This window comes from Microcaecilia unicolor, chromosome 8 (assembly GCF_901765095.1).
Source record: "Microcaecilia unicolor chromosome 8, aMicUni1.1, whole genome shotgun sequence".
In the NCBI taxonomy this organism is placed as follows: Eukaryota; Metazoa; Chordata; class Amphibia; order Gymnophiona; family Siphonopidae; genus Microcaecilia; species Microcaecilia unicolor.
In genome coordinates this window covers 151,991,336-152,005,316 of record NC_044038.1, presented here as the reverse complement: position 1 = coordinate 152,005,316, position 13,981 = coordinate 151,991,336, and the positions used below count along the sequence as shown (strand labels likewise).

At 42.4% G+C, this 13,981-nt stretch overlaps 1 protein-coding gene across 1 annotated transcript in view; it reads left to right on the top strand.

The window, feature by feature from the left end:
- Positions 1 to 4,997: 4,997 nt before the first annotated feature.
- The window catches only part of MGAT4B (alpha-1,3-mannosyl-glycoprotein 4-beta-N-acetylglucosaminyltransferase B), a 421,878-nt gene continuing 412,894 nt past the window's right edge, over positions 4,998 to 13,981 (top strand). Inside the window, exon 1 of the mRNA XM_030211615.1 lies at positions 4,998 to 5,395. Within this exon, the coding sequence (XP_030067475.1) occupies positions 5,299 to 5,395 (97 nt within the window). The 5' untranslated portion in view covers positions 4,998 to 5,298. The remainder of the gene's footprint in view (positions 5,396 to 13,981) is intronic.

Genomic DNA, 13,981 nt, shown 5'->3' with positions numbered 1-13,981 from the left:
CCACTTTTCCACCCTTTTTTTCCTACCTTGTCCTTCCTGAATAGATTGTAGCCAGGTATACCTATATCCCAGTCATGGTTCTCCTTGAACCACATCTCCGTGACCACCACTAAATCCAAGTCGGCTTCTACCATCCAGAAATTTGTTTCTCATACTATGGGCGTTGGTATACAAGGCTCTCCAGATATTGCTCTTTTTCCCTTTTCTATAAAAGTTTTAGATATCTTACATTCCTGAGAGTTGTTAATGACTTCAGGGCTTTTCTCACCAATCCCCATCAAATCTAGTTTAAAGCCCTCTCTAGTACATTAGTCAGTCTGTTACAGAACACATTTTGTCCCTTCTTTGTTAGATGTAATTAGGTGTAATTAAACTCTGGAATTTGTTGCCAGAGAATGTGGTAAAGGCGGTTAGCTTAGCGGATTTAAAAAAGGTTTGGACGGCTTTCTAAAGAAAAAGTCCATAGGCTATTATTAAATGGACTTGGGGAAAATCCACTATTTCTGGGATAAGCAGTATAGAATGTTTTGTACTTTTTGGGGATCTTGCCAGGTATTTGTGACCTGGATTGGCCACTGTTGGGAACAGGATGCTGGGCTTGATGGACCTTTGGTCTTTCCCAGTATGGCAAAACTTATGTGCTTATCTCTGTTCACTAGGTCTTAGAAAAGCATCCCATGGTCAAGAAAGCCAAAGTGCTCTCTCTGGCACCATCCATGCAGTCTAATATGGAGGAGTAGCCTAATAGTTAGTGCAGTGGGCTGAGAACATGGAGAAGAACTGGGTTCACTTCCTGCTGCAGCTCCTTGTGACCCTGGGCAAGTTACTTAACCCTCCATTACCCCATGTACAAAAAAAAAATCCAACTTAGATTGTGAGCCCATTAGGGACAGAAAAAATACCTGCAAATAGTATACGTAAACCACTTTGGTTGTACCCAGAGAAAGGCGAATTCTTCATAAAGGCGATTAATAAATCCCTCTTGCCTCCTGATGTTTTCCCAGCATTTCCAAAGTGGGCCTAGAAAGGGATGTTTGCATCACTTTGCTTTCTCTCCACCCTCTCCTCCATGAGCTGTGTAATGTTTAACTGAAATATATTGCAACTCCTAAATCAGAGACATGTTTTGAGTGCATGTGTATACGTAATGTGATAGGCCTCAGTTTGCTCACACAGAGGATTAACTAGGGAAGCTCAGAACATGGTATTTTTTAAGGTGACTAAATAATATTCAGGATTGTTCTGGTGGGAAAAGGGAGATTGTCTTTTCCCACCGAGATTTACTATTGTGTCTAATTTGTATATAGCTCCAAATTTCACAAAATAGAGGCTCAGATGAGGACAATATAGATTCAAAGGGTGCAGTTTATCGCCGTCATTTACTATGTTACTACGTTATGTGGTATTGGAATAAAAAAAAAACACACAACATTCTTATCATTTGTTTATCCTATATGGAAATTATCTGTCAATACTTGGCATGTAAATGTAACCTTTGCATGATATATAAGTATATATCTTTTATACTAACAGTGAGCTCAGCTAGCCTGTGCTCCTAGTCAAACTGGTCAAATCCCCTGGCATTAAGAGCAGTGCATTGTACTTCCGGTGCTTTCATTATCTGTCAGTCTTACTTATAGGTAAGCAATGCACCCTTTGGTTCCCTATCTCACTCTGCAAAATAATTACCAAATAGAGCAAAAACCTAGAACAGTTCAAAACTGGAGTGAATAATTTTACATTCAAACGCTGCACACTTTAGATCTGTAATACATAAGAACATAAGAATAGCCATACTGGGTCAGACCAATGGTCCATCTAGCCTAGTATCATGTTTCCAACAGTGGCCAATCCAGGTTACAAGTCCCTGGCAGAAACCCAAATAGGAGCAACATTACATGTAGAATCTCAAATAGTGGCAACACTCCATGCTACCAATCCCAGGGCAAGCAGTAGCTTCCTCATGTCTGTCTTAATAGCAGATTATGGTCTTTTCCTCCAGGAACTTGTCCAAACCTTTTTTAAAACCAAATACGCTAACCGTAGTTACTACATCCTCTGGCAAAGAGTTCCAGAGCTTAACTATTCGTTAATTTAAAAAATATTTCCTCCTATTTGTTTTTAAAGTTTTTCCGTGTAACTTCCTTGAGTGTCCCCTAGACTTTGTACTTTTGGAACAAGTAAAAAAATTGATTCACTTCTACTCATTCTACACCACTCAGGATTTTGTAGACCTCAATCATATCTCCTCTCACCTGTCTCTTTTCCAAGCTGAAGAGCCCTAACCTCTTTAGCCTTTCCTCATATTTATTTATTTATTTATTTATTTATGTATTTATTGCATTTGTATCCCACATTTTCCCACCTCTTTGCAGGCTCAATGTGGCTTACAATACATCATGAATGATGAAGATGTAAAAGAAATAAACATTTAGTATTACAGAGTTCCATCCCCTTTATCATTTTGGTTGCTCTTCTTTGAGCCTCTTCTAATTCCGCTATATCTTTTTTGAGATACAACGACCAGAACAGAATGCAAAACTCAAGGTTAGGTTGCACCATGGAGCGATACAGAGGCATTATAGTATTTTTGGTCTTATTTATCCCTTTCCTAATAATTCGTAGCATCCTGTTTGCTTTTTTTTTGCTGCCGCCAGACACTGGGTAGAAGATTTCAGTGTATTATCTAAAATGACACCTAGATCTTTTTCTTGGGTGCTGACCCCCAAGGCGGACCCTAGCATCAGGTAACTATGATTCAGATTATTATTTCCAATGTGCATCACTTTGCATTTGTACACATTAAATTTAATCTGCCATTTGGATGCCCAGTCTTCCAATTTCCTAAGGCCATCCTTTAATTTTTCACAGTCCACATGTGTTTTAACAACCTTGAATAGTTTTGTGTCATCTGCAAATTTAATCACCTCACTCATCATTCCGATTTCCATATAATTTATAAATATATTAAATAGTACCAGTCCCAGTACTGATCCCTGAGGCACTCCGTTGTTCACCCTCCTCCATTGAGAGAAATGACCGTTTAACCCTACCTTCTGTTTTCTGTCCACTAACCAGTTCCTAATTCACACCAGAACATTGCTTCCTATCCCATGACTTTTTATTTTCTCAGAAGTCTTTCATGAGGAACTTTGTCAAAAGCTTTCTGAAAATCTAGATATACTACATCAACCGGCTCACCTTTATCCACATGTTTATTCATGCCTTAAAAGAAATGAAGCAAATTGGTGAGGCAAGACTTACCATGACTGAACCCATGTTACTCCTTTTCCACTTGGGCACCTCCTCTCACTCTCTATATTCCTAATCATGCACCCTTTTCTTTAGTCTTTATGTATTCACCCATGACCTGCAAAATATGTTTGTGGGTTAGTACGTGTTTTGCAAAATTTAACTACCCAGTGCAAATGAACTCTTGATTTATTCACATCCCTTAGCAAACTTTTATGAGAGATTTCTCATATGAGGCACAGCCAGGAACTTTCCATGTTTCCTGCTGTGGCAATGTGAAAGAAATTAAAATAAAAGCTGTCCCATTCCTGTAAGAGAGGCAGGATTTAAAGGGCTCTAATGGTCTCAGTTGGACCCCCCACACACACATACTCTTGTCAGGAGGAGGACTCTGATTCTTGGTATCTAGCAGCCCCCACCCATCAGCCTCAACTCAGGGCATAAATGATTACAAAGTGGCTCCTGGAACTCTCCCCCAGGACGGACCTCACAACCCTATTGGTCCAACTGCCCTCCAACTACCCCAGCTCCACTTAGAGCTAAAATGTTTAAATATATCCCCTCTATAGGCAAAACAGACTGTTGCACTGGGGCTATGGCCCAACTAATATTTTGCCCAATGCAGCATCAGCAACTAGAATGTTTGGGGGCAAGGACTAGGGATTGGTTTGTTTGGCCCCTCCAACCAAAAAGCTGCTCCACTGCCCTGGTCTGTCTCCCCACCAAAGGCATGGCCCAATCCCCCTAATCCTTCCCCAGGACTACAAGTCATTCAAGGTGTCTAGAAACCATAGGAGCAGGATCTACTACTACTACTATTTAGCATTTCTATAGCAATCTCTACTCATTTCTGCCCTGGTGCCTCCCTCTAGCAAAACTGTGCCAGGTGACTAGTGATAGTCTCATGGTACAACTACTGCTACATAAGAGAGATTTGCATGCACTGTCTCCCTTCTATGCAGAATCTCATGCATATTCATTGCAAATATGGCTTTGCCCTGAGGCCTGGGTTCAGAATCACTGGTCTAGGGCATCCAGTACTCTTGCACTAGCCTGCTTCCCCTCTTCCTTTCCCCAGGACTGAACCCCAAAGCTGTTCATCTCACCTATCCTGACCAGTTGTTACCACTCTGATTTTTGTTTCTATTCTACTGCTAGTGTAATTTGTCTACTTACTTTGGGTGGGAAAGGGCAAAAAAGCTGAAATGGGAGAGAGGACCACTTCAACATTAGCACCTGTAACATCTGGGGAGCAGGTCCATGTTCAACCCAAACTTCACCAATGTGTTAGTCTATTTACTATACAGCTTTGTGTTAAATATAGCACTAGGTTTGCAGCAAGATACAAAAATGTAATATGTCACTCTTGCTGTGCACATAAAAAATATTCATGTTTATCAATTGATTACCTTCTTTGCAATTAGCATCCAATTCCATCCAGTACTTCAGGGATATATATATGCCTGAATTCAACATTAGCTGTAAATAGCTCTTTATCACTAAGGGCCTGGCTTGCAAAAGTAGTACAAATAAATCCAGTTTCAAACGTCTCAAATCCATGTGCTGTCAGCATCCGTTGTACTAGATATGTAGTATGCGACTCTTTAAACGTAACCCTCTCCCCAACCTGCGGTCTTCCCTGTCTTGGGCGCGCGCTTCCTGTGCCCCCTCCCACAACGCGAGCTCCTCGTTTCAGCATTCGCCTGGGGATTTGGAAGGGGCTGGCGCGCGCGCGCGCGCTCGGGGAGGTACCCGGGACCCGCTACCTGAGAAGCTGCGACGCGCGCGCGGCTCCATTATTATCTCCCGCTGCGCGCTGTCTCGCTGCTGTCAGAGACTAGGGTGGTGAGCGCGAGCTGCCTCTCCTGAGTGCACTGTGCCGTCCTCGCGGCGTTCGCCGTGCAGCACGGAGCGAGGCCGCCGCGTTAACCCGGCCGCCTGTTCTCTCCCTCCCCTCCACCACGCCCACCCAGGACTTGGCCGGAGACACGGAGTGACTGCCCGGCCGGACATGCAGCCCCCGCCGCCGCTGAGGAGCAGGAGGAGATGAGGCTCCGCAATGGCACCTTCCTGACGCTGCTCGTCTTTTGCTTCTGCGCCTTCCTCTCGCTTTCCTGGTACACTGCTTTCAGCGGACAGAAAGGTAAACACGCGGGGGGAGGGGGTGTCGCCTTGTGCCCAGTCCTGTAACGGTCCGGCGCCCCCTTTAATTCGGTACTTTTCCGAGCGGGGGGGGGGGGGGCGATAGCGCTGGCTCACCCGTCGGGAGGGAAGGGGTGCTGCGCCTCTTTGACTTTACTTTAATGGTGCAGCTGTGATCAGCCCTTCCAGTTCACATACTGGGGTCCCATGCTAGTACTTATTTCCCAAGTGCCACTGTACAGCACTTCGTATGAGGCAGTCCCTGCTTTGTGGAGCTTACAGTGTAGCCAAGACAAAAAAAGCTTTAGGAAATGACTTATTATAGCGCACATGTTGGTGAAAAACCCCCCAAGGGTATCAACAGATCGCCCTCTCTGTCGGTTACTAATGATTCATACTAGGTCGTTGCTTTCCTCTGTTTTCACATAATTTTTTTTCCATTCATTTCTCTAACACTCCTATGAAAGCTCAGAGTTTAAGTAGGGTTGAAGGTTTTGCTTTTCTTTTTCTCCTTGCTGCTCTGGTTTCTTTTTCTTTTCTTTTCTTTGGTTAGGTTTAGATAAGGATAGGTTGCAATCGCAGGAAAATATTTTTTGTTCAAGTTTTTGTGAATGTGTGTTCAGATCGTTTTCTGGGTTTGAATTTGTTCGGGAATGGTTCAAAAGCTTTAGCTTTGGTGGCAAAGAAAATTACACATCTTTCACCAGGTCGTGTTAGATGCGATTAACTTTTTAAGGAGGGATTTTGTTGCCCTTCGTTCTCTAACCTGCATCCCCAAATAATGAACTTTGTATTTGATGGGAGCAAGCCTGTGATATAGAGCACTCACTGACGCTCTTCTCATTGCATAGTGTATGGATGCTCTCTTGTATCATTGTTTTAGTGTTCTGATGTTCTTCCCTCCCACTCCAGCTGTCAGACTGTATTGTGACATGGGTTCCAAGCTACTTTGTCCAAGTGTGAGCTTGCAAGGCAGACAATGTTAGATTTCAAAGTAATTTAATCAGTCTTAACCTCTGGCACACATGCAAAAGAAATTCTGATAATACCTCCAGCACCCATGCAAAATAAATTCCCATAGTCAAATGGAGAAATGCACAATCTCTGCAACAATCAAGAGACTATGTCTCTTGGGAAGTACTATGAGGTCCTTTTACTAAACTGTGGTGGAAAGTGGCCTTAGCATGCCCTTACGCAGGTGTTTTCTGAGCGCAAAGGCCATTCTTACTGCAGTAGTAAAATGGCCAATTTCCCATTTTTTCCTTTAATGATCATGCCCGATTTTGCTTTTGCTCTGCTGTGCGCGTGAATATTGATTGGACTTTTTGGTGCTCATATGTATCGCGTCTTTCAATTGACCAGCATAGGCCACGTTTGAATGTGATCTTTCAGACAGACCCCTAAGGCGGGCATTTTTCTGAAACATGGTGCCGTGTTGGGTCTTTTTCAATAATAAAAGATTAATTTCTTTTCAGTTGGCCTCCCGTTGTTCTTTTGGAAGAGGTTTGCTGGCTAGACTACTCCTTCTTTTCATGCCCTAATGTCGCCATTAGCGAACGGCCATTAAAAAAGATTACAAAGATAGCACTTACTGTCACCTATTTTGTAGGCTGTAAGGGCTCACATGGTAATCATGCGCTAATTAACATGCAGTAACGATGCCCTGATTAGCACAGAAACACCCACTCTCCACCCTAGACAGGCCCCCCCCGTGCAAAAATTTTAAAAAATGTTAGTGCGCAGGTAGAGCGCACCAATTGGGAACTTACCACAGGATGCCTGAGTGCGTCCTGCAGTAAGCGCTTTTAAGGCGTAGGAAGCATGCAATAGCACTTAACCACAGCTTAGTAAAAGGACCCTCTGTCTCTTCATTACACAGTTATTGGGGGGGGGGGGGTCCTTTTGCTAAGCTGCAGTAAGCACTAATGCACGCTTACTGCAGCAAAAAATTGCTTACCGTGGGACACACTGAGGCGTTCCATGGTAACCTTTGGATGTGCTCATGCTACCTATGGGCTAAAAAAGAAAATTTATTTAGTGCTGGGGCGGAGAGTTGGACATGTCCTGCGCTAATTGGATAGTGCAGCTACAGTGCGCGTGAACCCTTACCGCCTACATAATGGGTAGCAGTAGGGGCACACGCATTAATGTCTCCGCGCTAATGGAGAAATTAGTGTGTGGCCATTAATACAGGAAATACAAAAATCAACCATTTTACCCCAGTGGTAGAAATGGCCTTAGCACACAGGAATGACCCATGTAAGGACGGGCGAAGGTCACTTTTTACCGCAGTTTGGTAAAAGAGCCCCTTAAATTATATGTTAGTATCCAATGTCATAATTCTGCATATCCATTTTATTTATTTATTTATTTATTTGTTTTGCGTTTTGTTTTTGGTGTGACCTACAGCAAAAGTAGATACAGAAAATATAAATATTAAGTTTACATTTTATGGGGCCCTTTTACTAAGCCAGTGACTTTCAACCTTTTTCATTTCGTGGCACACTTACAAGGTGAAATAATTGCAAGGCACACCACTGGAATCTAACCCATACCCGTCTGGCCCCGGTAAGGTCAATTCTATGCTCACCCATCCCTGCAAGTAATCTCCTCCATCCACACCCATACCTGTAACCTTCAGAAATAGTTATTTCATTTAATTATGCCTCTGAAATACATTAGAGCACCAATATACCTGCTACTGGGAAACTGGAACAAGATGGACTGTTGCAGATTCCTACACAGACACAACATACCAGCAGCATCCTTCACCTCATTTGCAGATGTAGAACATGACTCTTATCTGATACAAAATAGGGAACCACAAAACACATGCAGACATACCAGTCTCTGCATGTTGTGCAACACCAGAAAAATAGAAAAAAAATGCATGTCCTTCCTGTACAGTGCAAAATAAAGCCGACAGATATAAGTTCTCAGCACTGATATGATTCAGACATAAAACTGAAAATAAAATCATTTTTCCTACCTTTGTAGCCTGGTGATTGTTATTATCTTGTTCCCAATCTATGGTTCTGCTTTTCTGTCTGTGCTGTTAACTCTGTTTCCTGGGCCTCCTTTCATTGTGCAGTTTCTTGTCTCACCTCCTGCCCTATGTCTGTTTGATACTGATCTTTCACATTCAGCTTTCTTTCTCAAATCTGTTTTGTTGTCCCTCTTTCTTCCCTTCTATATATTTGCAGCCTGTCTCCCCTTTTCTCTTACCTTCCACATATTGCAGCCTGTCTCCCCTCTCCCTCTGATCTAATCTCTCTGCCTCCAAATGTGCCCCCTTCTCTAAAAAATAAAATCTAATGTATGCCAACTTCAAAAGTACCGCGGGACACCTGAGCGCATCCTGCCCTTTTACCAAACCGCAGTTAAAAAGTGGCCTTAGCACGTGCTTACACAGGTAATTCCCATGCACTAAAGCCAGGGTAAAATGGACAATTTTTTCTATTTTTTGATTTAATGGCAACACGCTTATTTTTCTGTTAGCGTGTGAGACCCTTCTGCCACCTATTTTGTAGTGCAATGTAGCTGCACTAACCGATTAGTGCAAAGCACACTTACTGCCCAGCACTAAAAAATAAAATCTACTTTGTTACTGAGTGGGTAAGGCGTGCACATGCAAACATTACCATGAGATGCTACTGCAGCTTAGTAAAAGGACCCCAAAGATTTCCACCCTCTGGGGTCCACTGAAAATTAGAGAGAGAAGAATATATTTTAGCATTGGGGAATTGTTGCTCTTGTTTTTGTTTTGTTTTTTGTAGCTCTTTACAAAAGTAGCAAACATACATGCCTGTGTGGGTTCCTTGCTTAGGTGCCCTGTTTATTTTATTTATTTATTTATTTATTGCATTTGTATCCCACATTTTCCCACCTATTTGCGGGCTCAGTGTGGCTTACAAGACATTGTGAATGATGGAAATACAATTTGTTGCAGTGCGATTATGGGTTACATTGTGAAGAGTTATAGAAAGGCAAAGTCAAAGTCAAAATATCATTTGAGAATAGAACAATGGAATGTAACAATGGGGAATTGATAGGGCGATAAAGCAATAGCAAGAGAACATTAGGGTATAACAATTTTATCTGTGGGTAGAGTTTTAAGTGTGGTGAAAATACGGGGGAAGAGAACTCAGAAGAGAGTGTATTGATGCATTTCTATTAGTGTGTATGGACTTCATGTGTTTTGATCCTTGCAATAAATTTTCTCAAAGAGATGAGTCTTCAATAGTTTGCGGAAGTCAGTTAGTTCGTAGATCGTTTTCAGGTTGCGTGGTAGTGTATTCCAGAATTGCGTGCTCATATAAGAGAAGGTTGATGCGTGCAGTACTTTGTATTTTATGCCTTTGCACATAGGGAAGTGGAGATTGAGGAAAGTTCGGGATGATCTTTTAGCGTTTCTGGGTGGCAGGTCTATTAAATCAGACATGTATGCAGGGGCTTCACCGTGAATGATTTTGTGGACTAAGGTGCATACTTTAAAAGTGATACGTTCCTTGAGTGGGAGCCAGTGTAGTTTCTCACGCAAGGGTTTTGCGCTTTCGTATTTTGGTTTTCCGAAGATGAGTCTGGCTGCTGTATTCTGGGCTGTTTGAAGTTTCCTCAGTATTTGTTCTTTGCAGCCTGCGTATAGTGAGTTGCAGTAGTCCAGGTGACTGAGTACGAGTGATTGCACTAGGCCGCGGAAGACAGATCTTGGAAAGAATGGTCTTATTCTTTTCAGTTTCCACATGGAGTAGAACATCTTTTTGGTTGTGTTGTTCGCGTGAGTCTCAAGTGTTAGGTGGCGGTCAATAGTGACTCCAAGGATTTTTAAAGTTTCTGAGATTGGCAGATTTAGTTTAGGTGTGTTAATAGTGGTAAATTTATTCGTGTTGTATTGGGAGGTAAGTATGAGGCATTGAGTTTGCGTTCAGTTTCAATCGGAATGCATCTGCCCAGGTGTTCATGATGTGTAGACTTTGGTTGATTTCGTTGGAGATTTCCTTAATGTCTTGTTTGAAAGGAATATATATCGTTACATCATCGGCATATATGTATGTGTTAAGGTTATGGTTTGATAGAAGTTTTGCCAAGGGGATCATCATTAGGTTGAAAATAGTTGGCGAGAGGGGGGATCCCTGCGGTACTCCACACTCAGGTGTCCATGCAGCAGACGTAGTTGTTTGATGTGACCTGATATGAGCGTAAGGTTAAGAACCCCTTGAACCAGTTTAGAACATTGCCTCCGATGCCAAAATATTCAAGAATGTGTAATAGGATTCCGTGGTCAACCATATCAAAGGCACTTGACATGTCAAATTGTAAGAGGAGTATATTGGTGCCGGTTGCAATCATTTGTTTAAATTTGGTCATTAGGGTAATTAATACTGTTTCTGTGCTGTGATTTGACCGGAATCCTGACTGGGCATCATGCAGTATGGAGAACTTGTTGAGATAGTTTGTGAGTTGTTTGGTTACCATCCCTTCGGTTATTTTGGTTATTAGTGGTATAGATGCTACTGGTCTGTAGTTAGTTATTTTGCTTGCGTTTTTCTTTGTGTCTTTGGGTATTGGGGTGAGTAACATTTTTCCTTTGGGAAAAGTCCGTTTTGTAGCATGAGGTTCACGTGGTTCGTTAGGTCTATTATGAATTGTTGAGGAGCTGATTTCATGAGGTTGGTTGGACAGATATCTAGTTTGCATTGGGATTTGGCGAATCTTTTGAGCGTTTTAGAGATGAGGTCCTCTGACAGTAATTCGAATTCGGTCCAGATCCTGTCTGCTGGATATATTCTGTCTTCTGGGTCTAGACAGTTTAGGAGTGTTGCTTATTCAATAGGGCTGGTGGGTATTTTAAGTCGTAATTGTATGATTTTCTCCTTGAAGTATTTTGCGAGGTCGTCGACCCCTGGTGTATCGTTGCTGTTATTTGTAACTGGTGTGGTGTCTAGCAATTTATTTACAAGGTAGAAGAGTTTGTGTGTGTCTTTGTAGTTTGGTCCAATCATTGTTTTGTAGTACAGTCTTTTAGTCTGTTTAATGGTATATTTGTATTTCCTCCAAAGTGATTTCCAGGCATTCAGTGTGTGTTCATCTTTCTTTTTGTTCCATGCGCGTTCTAGTTTTCTGACTTGTGTTTTGAGTTCTTTCAGCTCTTCGGTGAACCATGGATTAGATTTTTACCTATGTGATGTTCTGGTTTGGATTGGTGCAATTGTGTCTAATGTTGTCTTACATATGTCATCCCATTCTTGGAGGAATTGAATGGTGTCTGTATTTGTTGACCATTCGTTTTGGTAGACCTGTTGCCAGAATGTTGTGGGGTCTATTTTTCCTCGCGTGGTGTATGTTGTTCGTTCATGTTTGTTGACTGCGTTTCTGTGTATATATTACCTGCTTAGTTCTAACAGCCTTATTATTTTTGAGTTGTACCATTCATTTTTGTTTTATCAGTAAATTCTCTTTCCCATTGTAAAAACAGAAAATTGAGCAGGTAAGACATGCTAAGTCTACAAACATTTGCAACCACAGTATGCATGCATGAAGTACTGAACTGAGAAGAATTGACTAGTTTGCATGGCAGGCCCATGTGCTGTGTTTATACTTTTTGATGTGTCAGAATATTTCCATTACTTTCCACCTACCTGCCTCTACTCTCTTCGTGGAAGACGTATGAGGAAAGGCTAAAGTGGCTAGGGCTCTTCAGCTTGGAGAAAAGGCGGCTGAGGAGAGATATGATAGAGGTCTATAAAATAATGAGTGGAGTTGAACGGGTAGATGTGAAGCGTCTGTTTACGCTTTCCAAAAGTACTAGGACTAGGGGGCATGCGATGAAGCTACAATGTAGTAAATTTAAAACTAATCAGAGAAAATGTTTCTTCACTCATTGTGTAATTAAACTCTGGAATTCGTTACCAGAGAATGTGGTAAAGGTGGTTAGCTTAGCGGAGTTTAAGAAAAGTTTGGCTGGCTTTCCTAAAGGAAAAGTCCATAGACCATTATTGAAAGGACTTGGGGAAAATCCACTATTTCTGGGATAAGCAGTATAAAATGTTTTGTACTTTTTTGGGATCTTGCCTGGTATATTGTGACCTGGATTGGCCACTGTTGGAAACAGGATGCTGGGCTTGATGGACCTTTGGTCTTTCCCAGTATGGCATGTACTTATGTACGCGAGTCCTTACTATTATGTGAAATGGCTTTTTGTGTAGATCTTGCATCTTTTTGGTAGCCTTTGCTTTACAGCCGTAGAGGAGTAGCCTAATGATTAAGAGCAGTGGGCTGAGAACCAGCGAAGGAAGCCCAGGTCAAATTCCACTGCAGCTGCTGACATTGGGAAGTCATGTAGGGGGCCTTTCACTAGGGTGCGCTAGCATTTTTAGCTTGCACTAAAATTCAGTTGGAGCTAAATGCTGAGACAGCTATTATATTCCTGTGGGCGTCAGTGTTTAGCGCCAGCTGATTTGTAGCGTGACCTGAAAACGCTAGCACACCTTAGTAAAAGATCCCCTTACTACTACTACTACTACTTAACATTTCTAAAGCGCTACTAGGGTTACGCAGCGCTGTACAATTTAACATGGAAAGACAGTCCCTGCTCGAAGAGCTTACAATCTAAAAGACAAATGTACAGTTAATCTGATAGGTCAGACAGATTGGGGCAACCTATATGTCCATTGCCTCAAGTACAAACTTAGGGACCTTTTTACTAAGATGTGCTAGTAAATGGGCTTAGTGTGCCCTAATGTGGGATTTTCCTGCACGCTAATCCATTTATAAATTCAGCCTTTTGCAATTATTTTATTTTCAGGCTGTGCACTGATGTTGGCATTAGCCCCTGGCAACTGAAAGAAACTAATGCAGGAATGTCTACTGCCTTCTATTTAGGAGGCAGTAGGGGCTCCCGCGTTAACCCTTCGGTAACCAGTTAACGCGCAGTAATGTAAACGCGCCAGCTGGTTAGCGCTTCCATGTCCAAACTCCACTCATGACACATCCTCTCAAAAAAAAAAAAATTAAAAAATAGTTTGTGCGATTACCACATACATGCAAATAGAAAAAAATTAGCACAACGTTCTTTAGCATGTCCTGTGGTAAGCCTTGTTTGGCTTGCTAAGGGGCCTTTTTACCAAGCGACGATAAAAGGTAGCCCCTGGTGTCAGTGGGTGGGATTGCTGCGTGCCGAGGCCACGTTTTACCACAGTGGGTAAAAGGGGATTTAAAAAAAAAAAAAAAAAGAAGGCAGTAAATGGTCGTGTGGTACTTAAAAAAAAATTGCTGCACAGCCATTTACTGCTGGACCCCTTACCACCTCTTATTTAGGAGGCGGTGAGGGCTCCGGCAGTAATCAGGCATGCCCCTCCCCCCCCCCCCCCCCCCCATGGACACTAGAGAAAATAAAAAATATTTTCTAGCGCCAGGAATGGGGTGTGGCAGACCAGGAGCAACTGCTGGGCTCCTGGGTGAGCCCAGCGGTAGGACTGCTAAGCCTGCGTTAGGGCTTAGCACATCTTAGTAAAAGGGAACCTTAGATTGCGAGCTTTCGAGGCACAAGGAAATATCTATTGTACCTGAATTTAACTCGCCTTGAGCT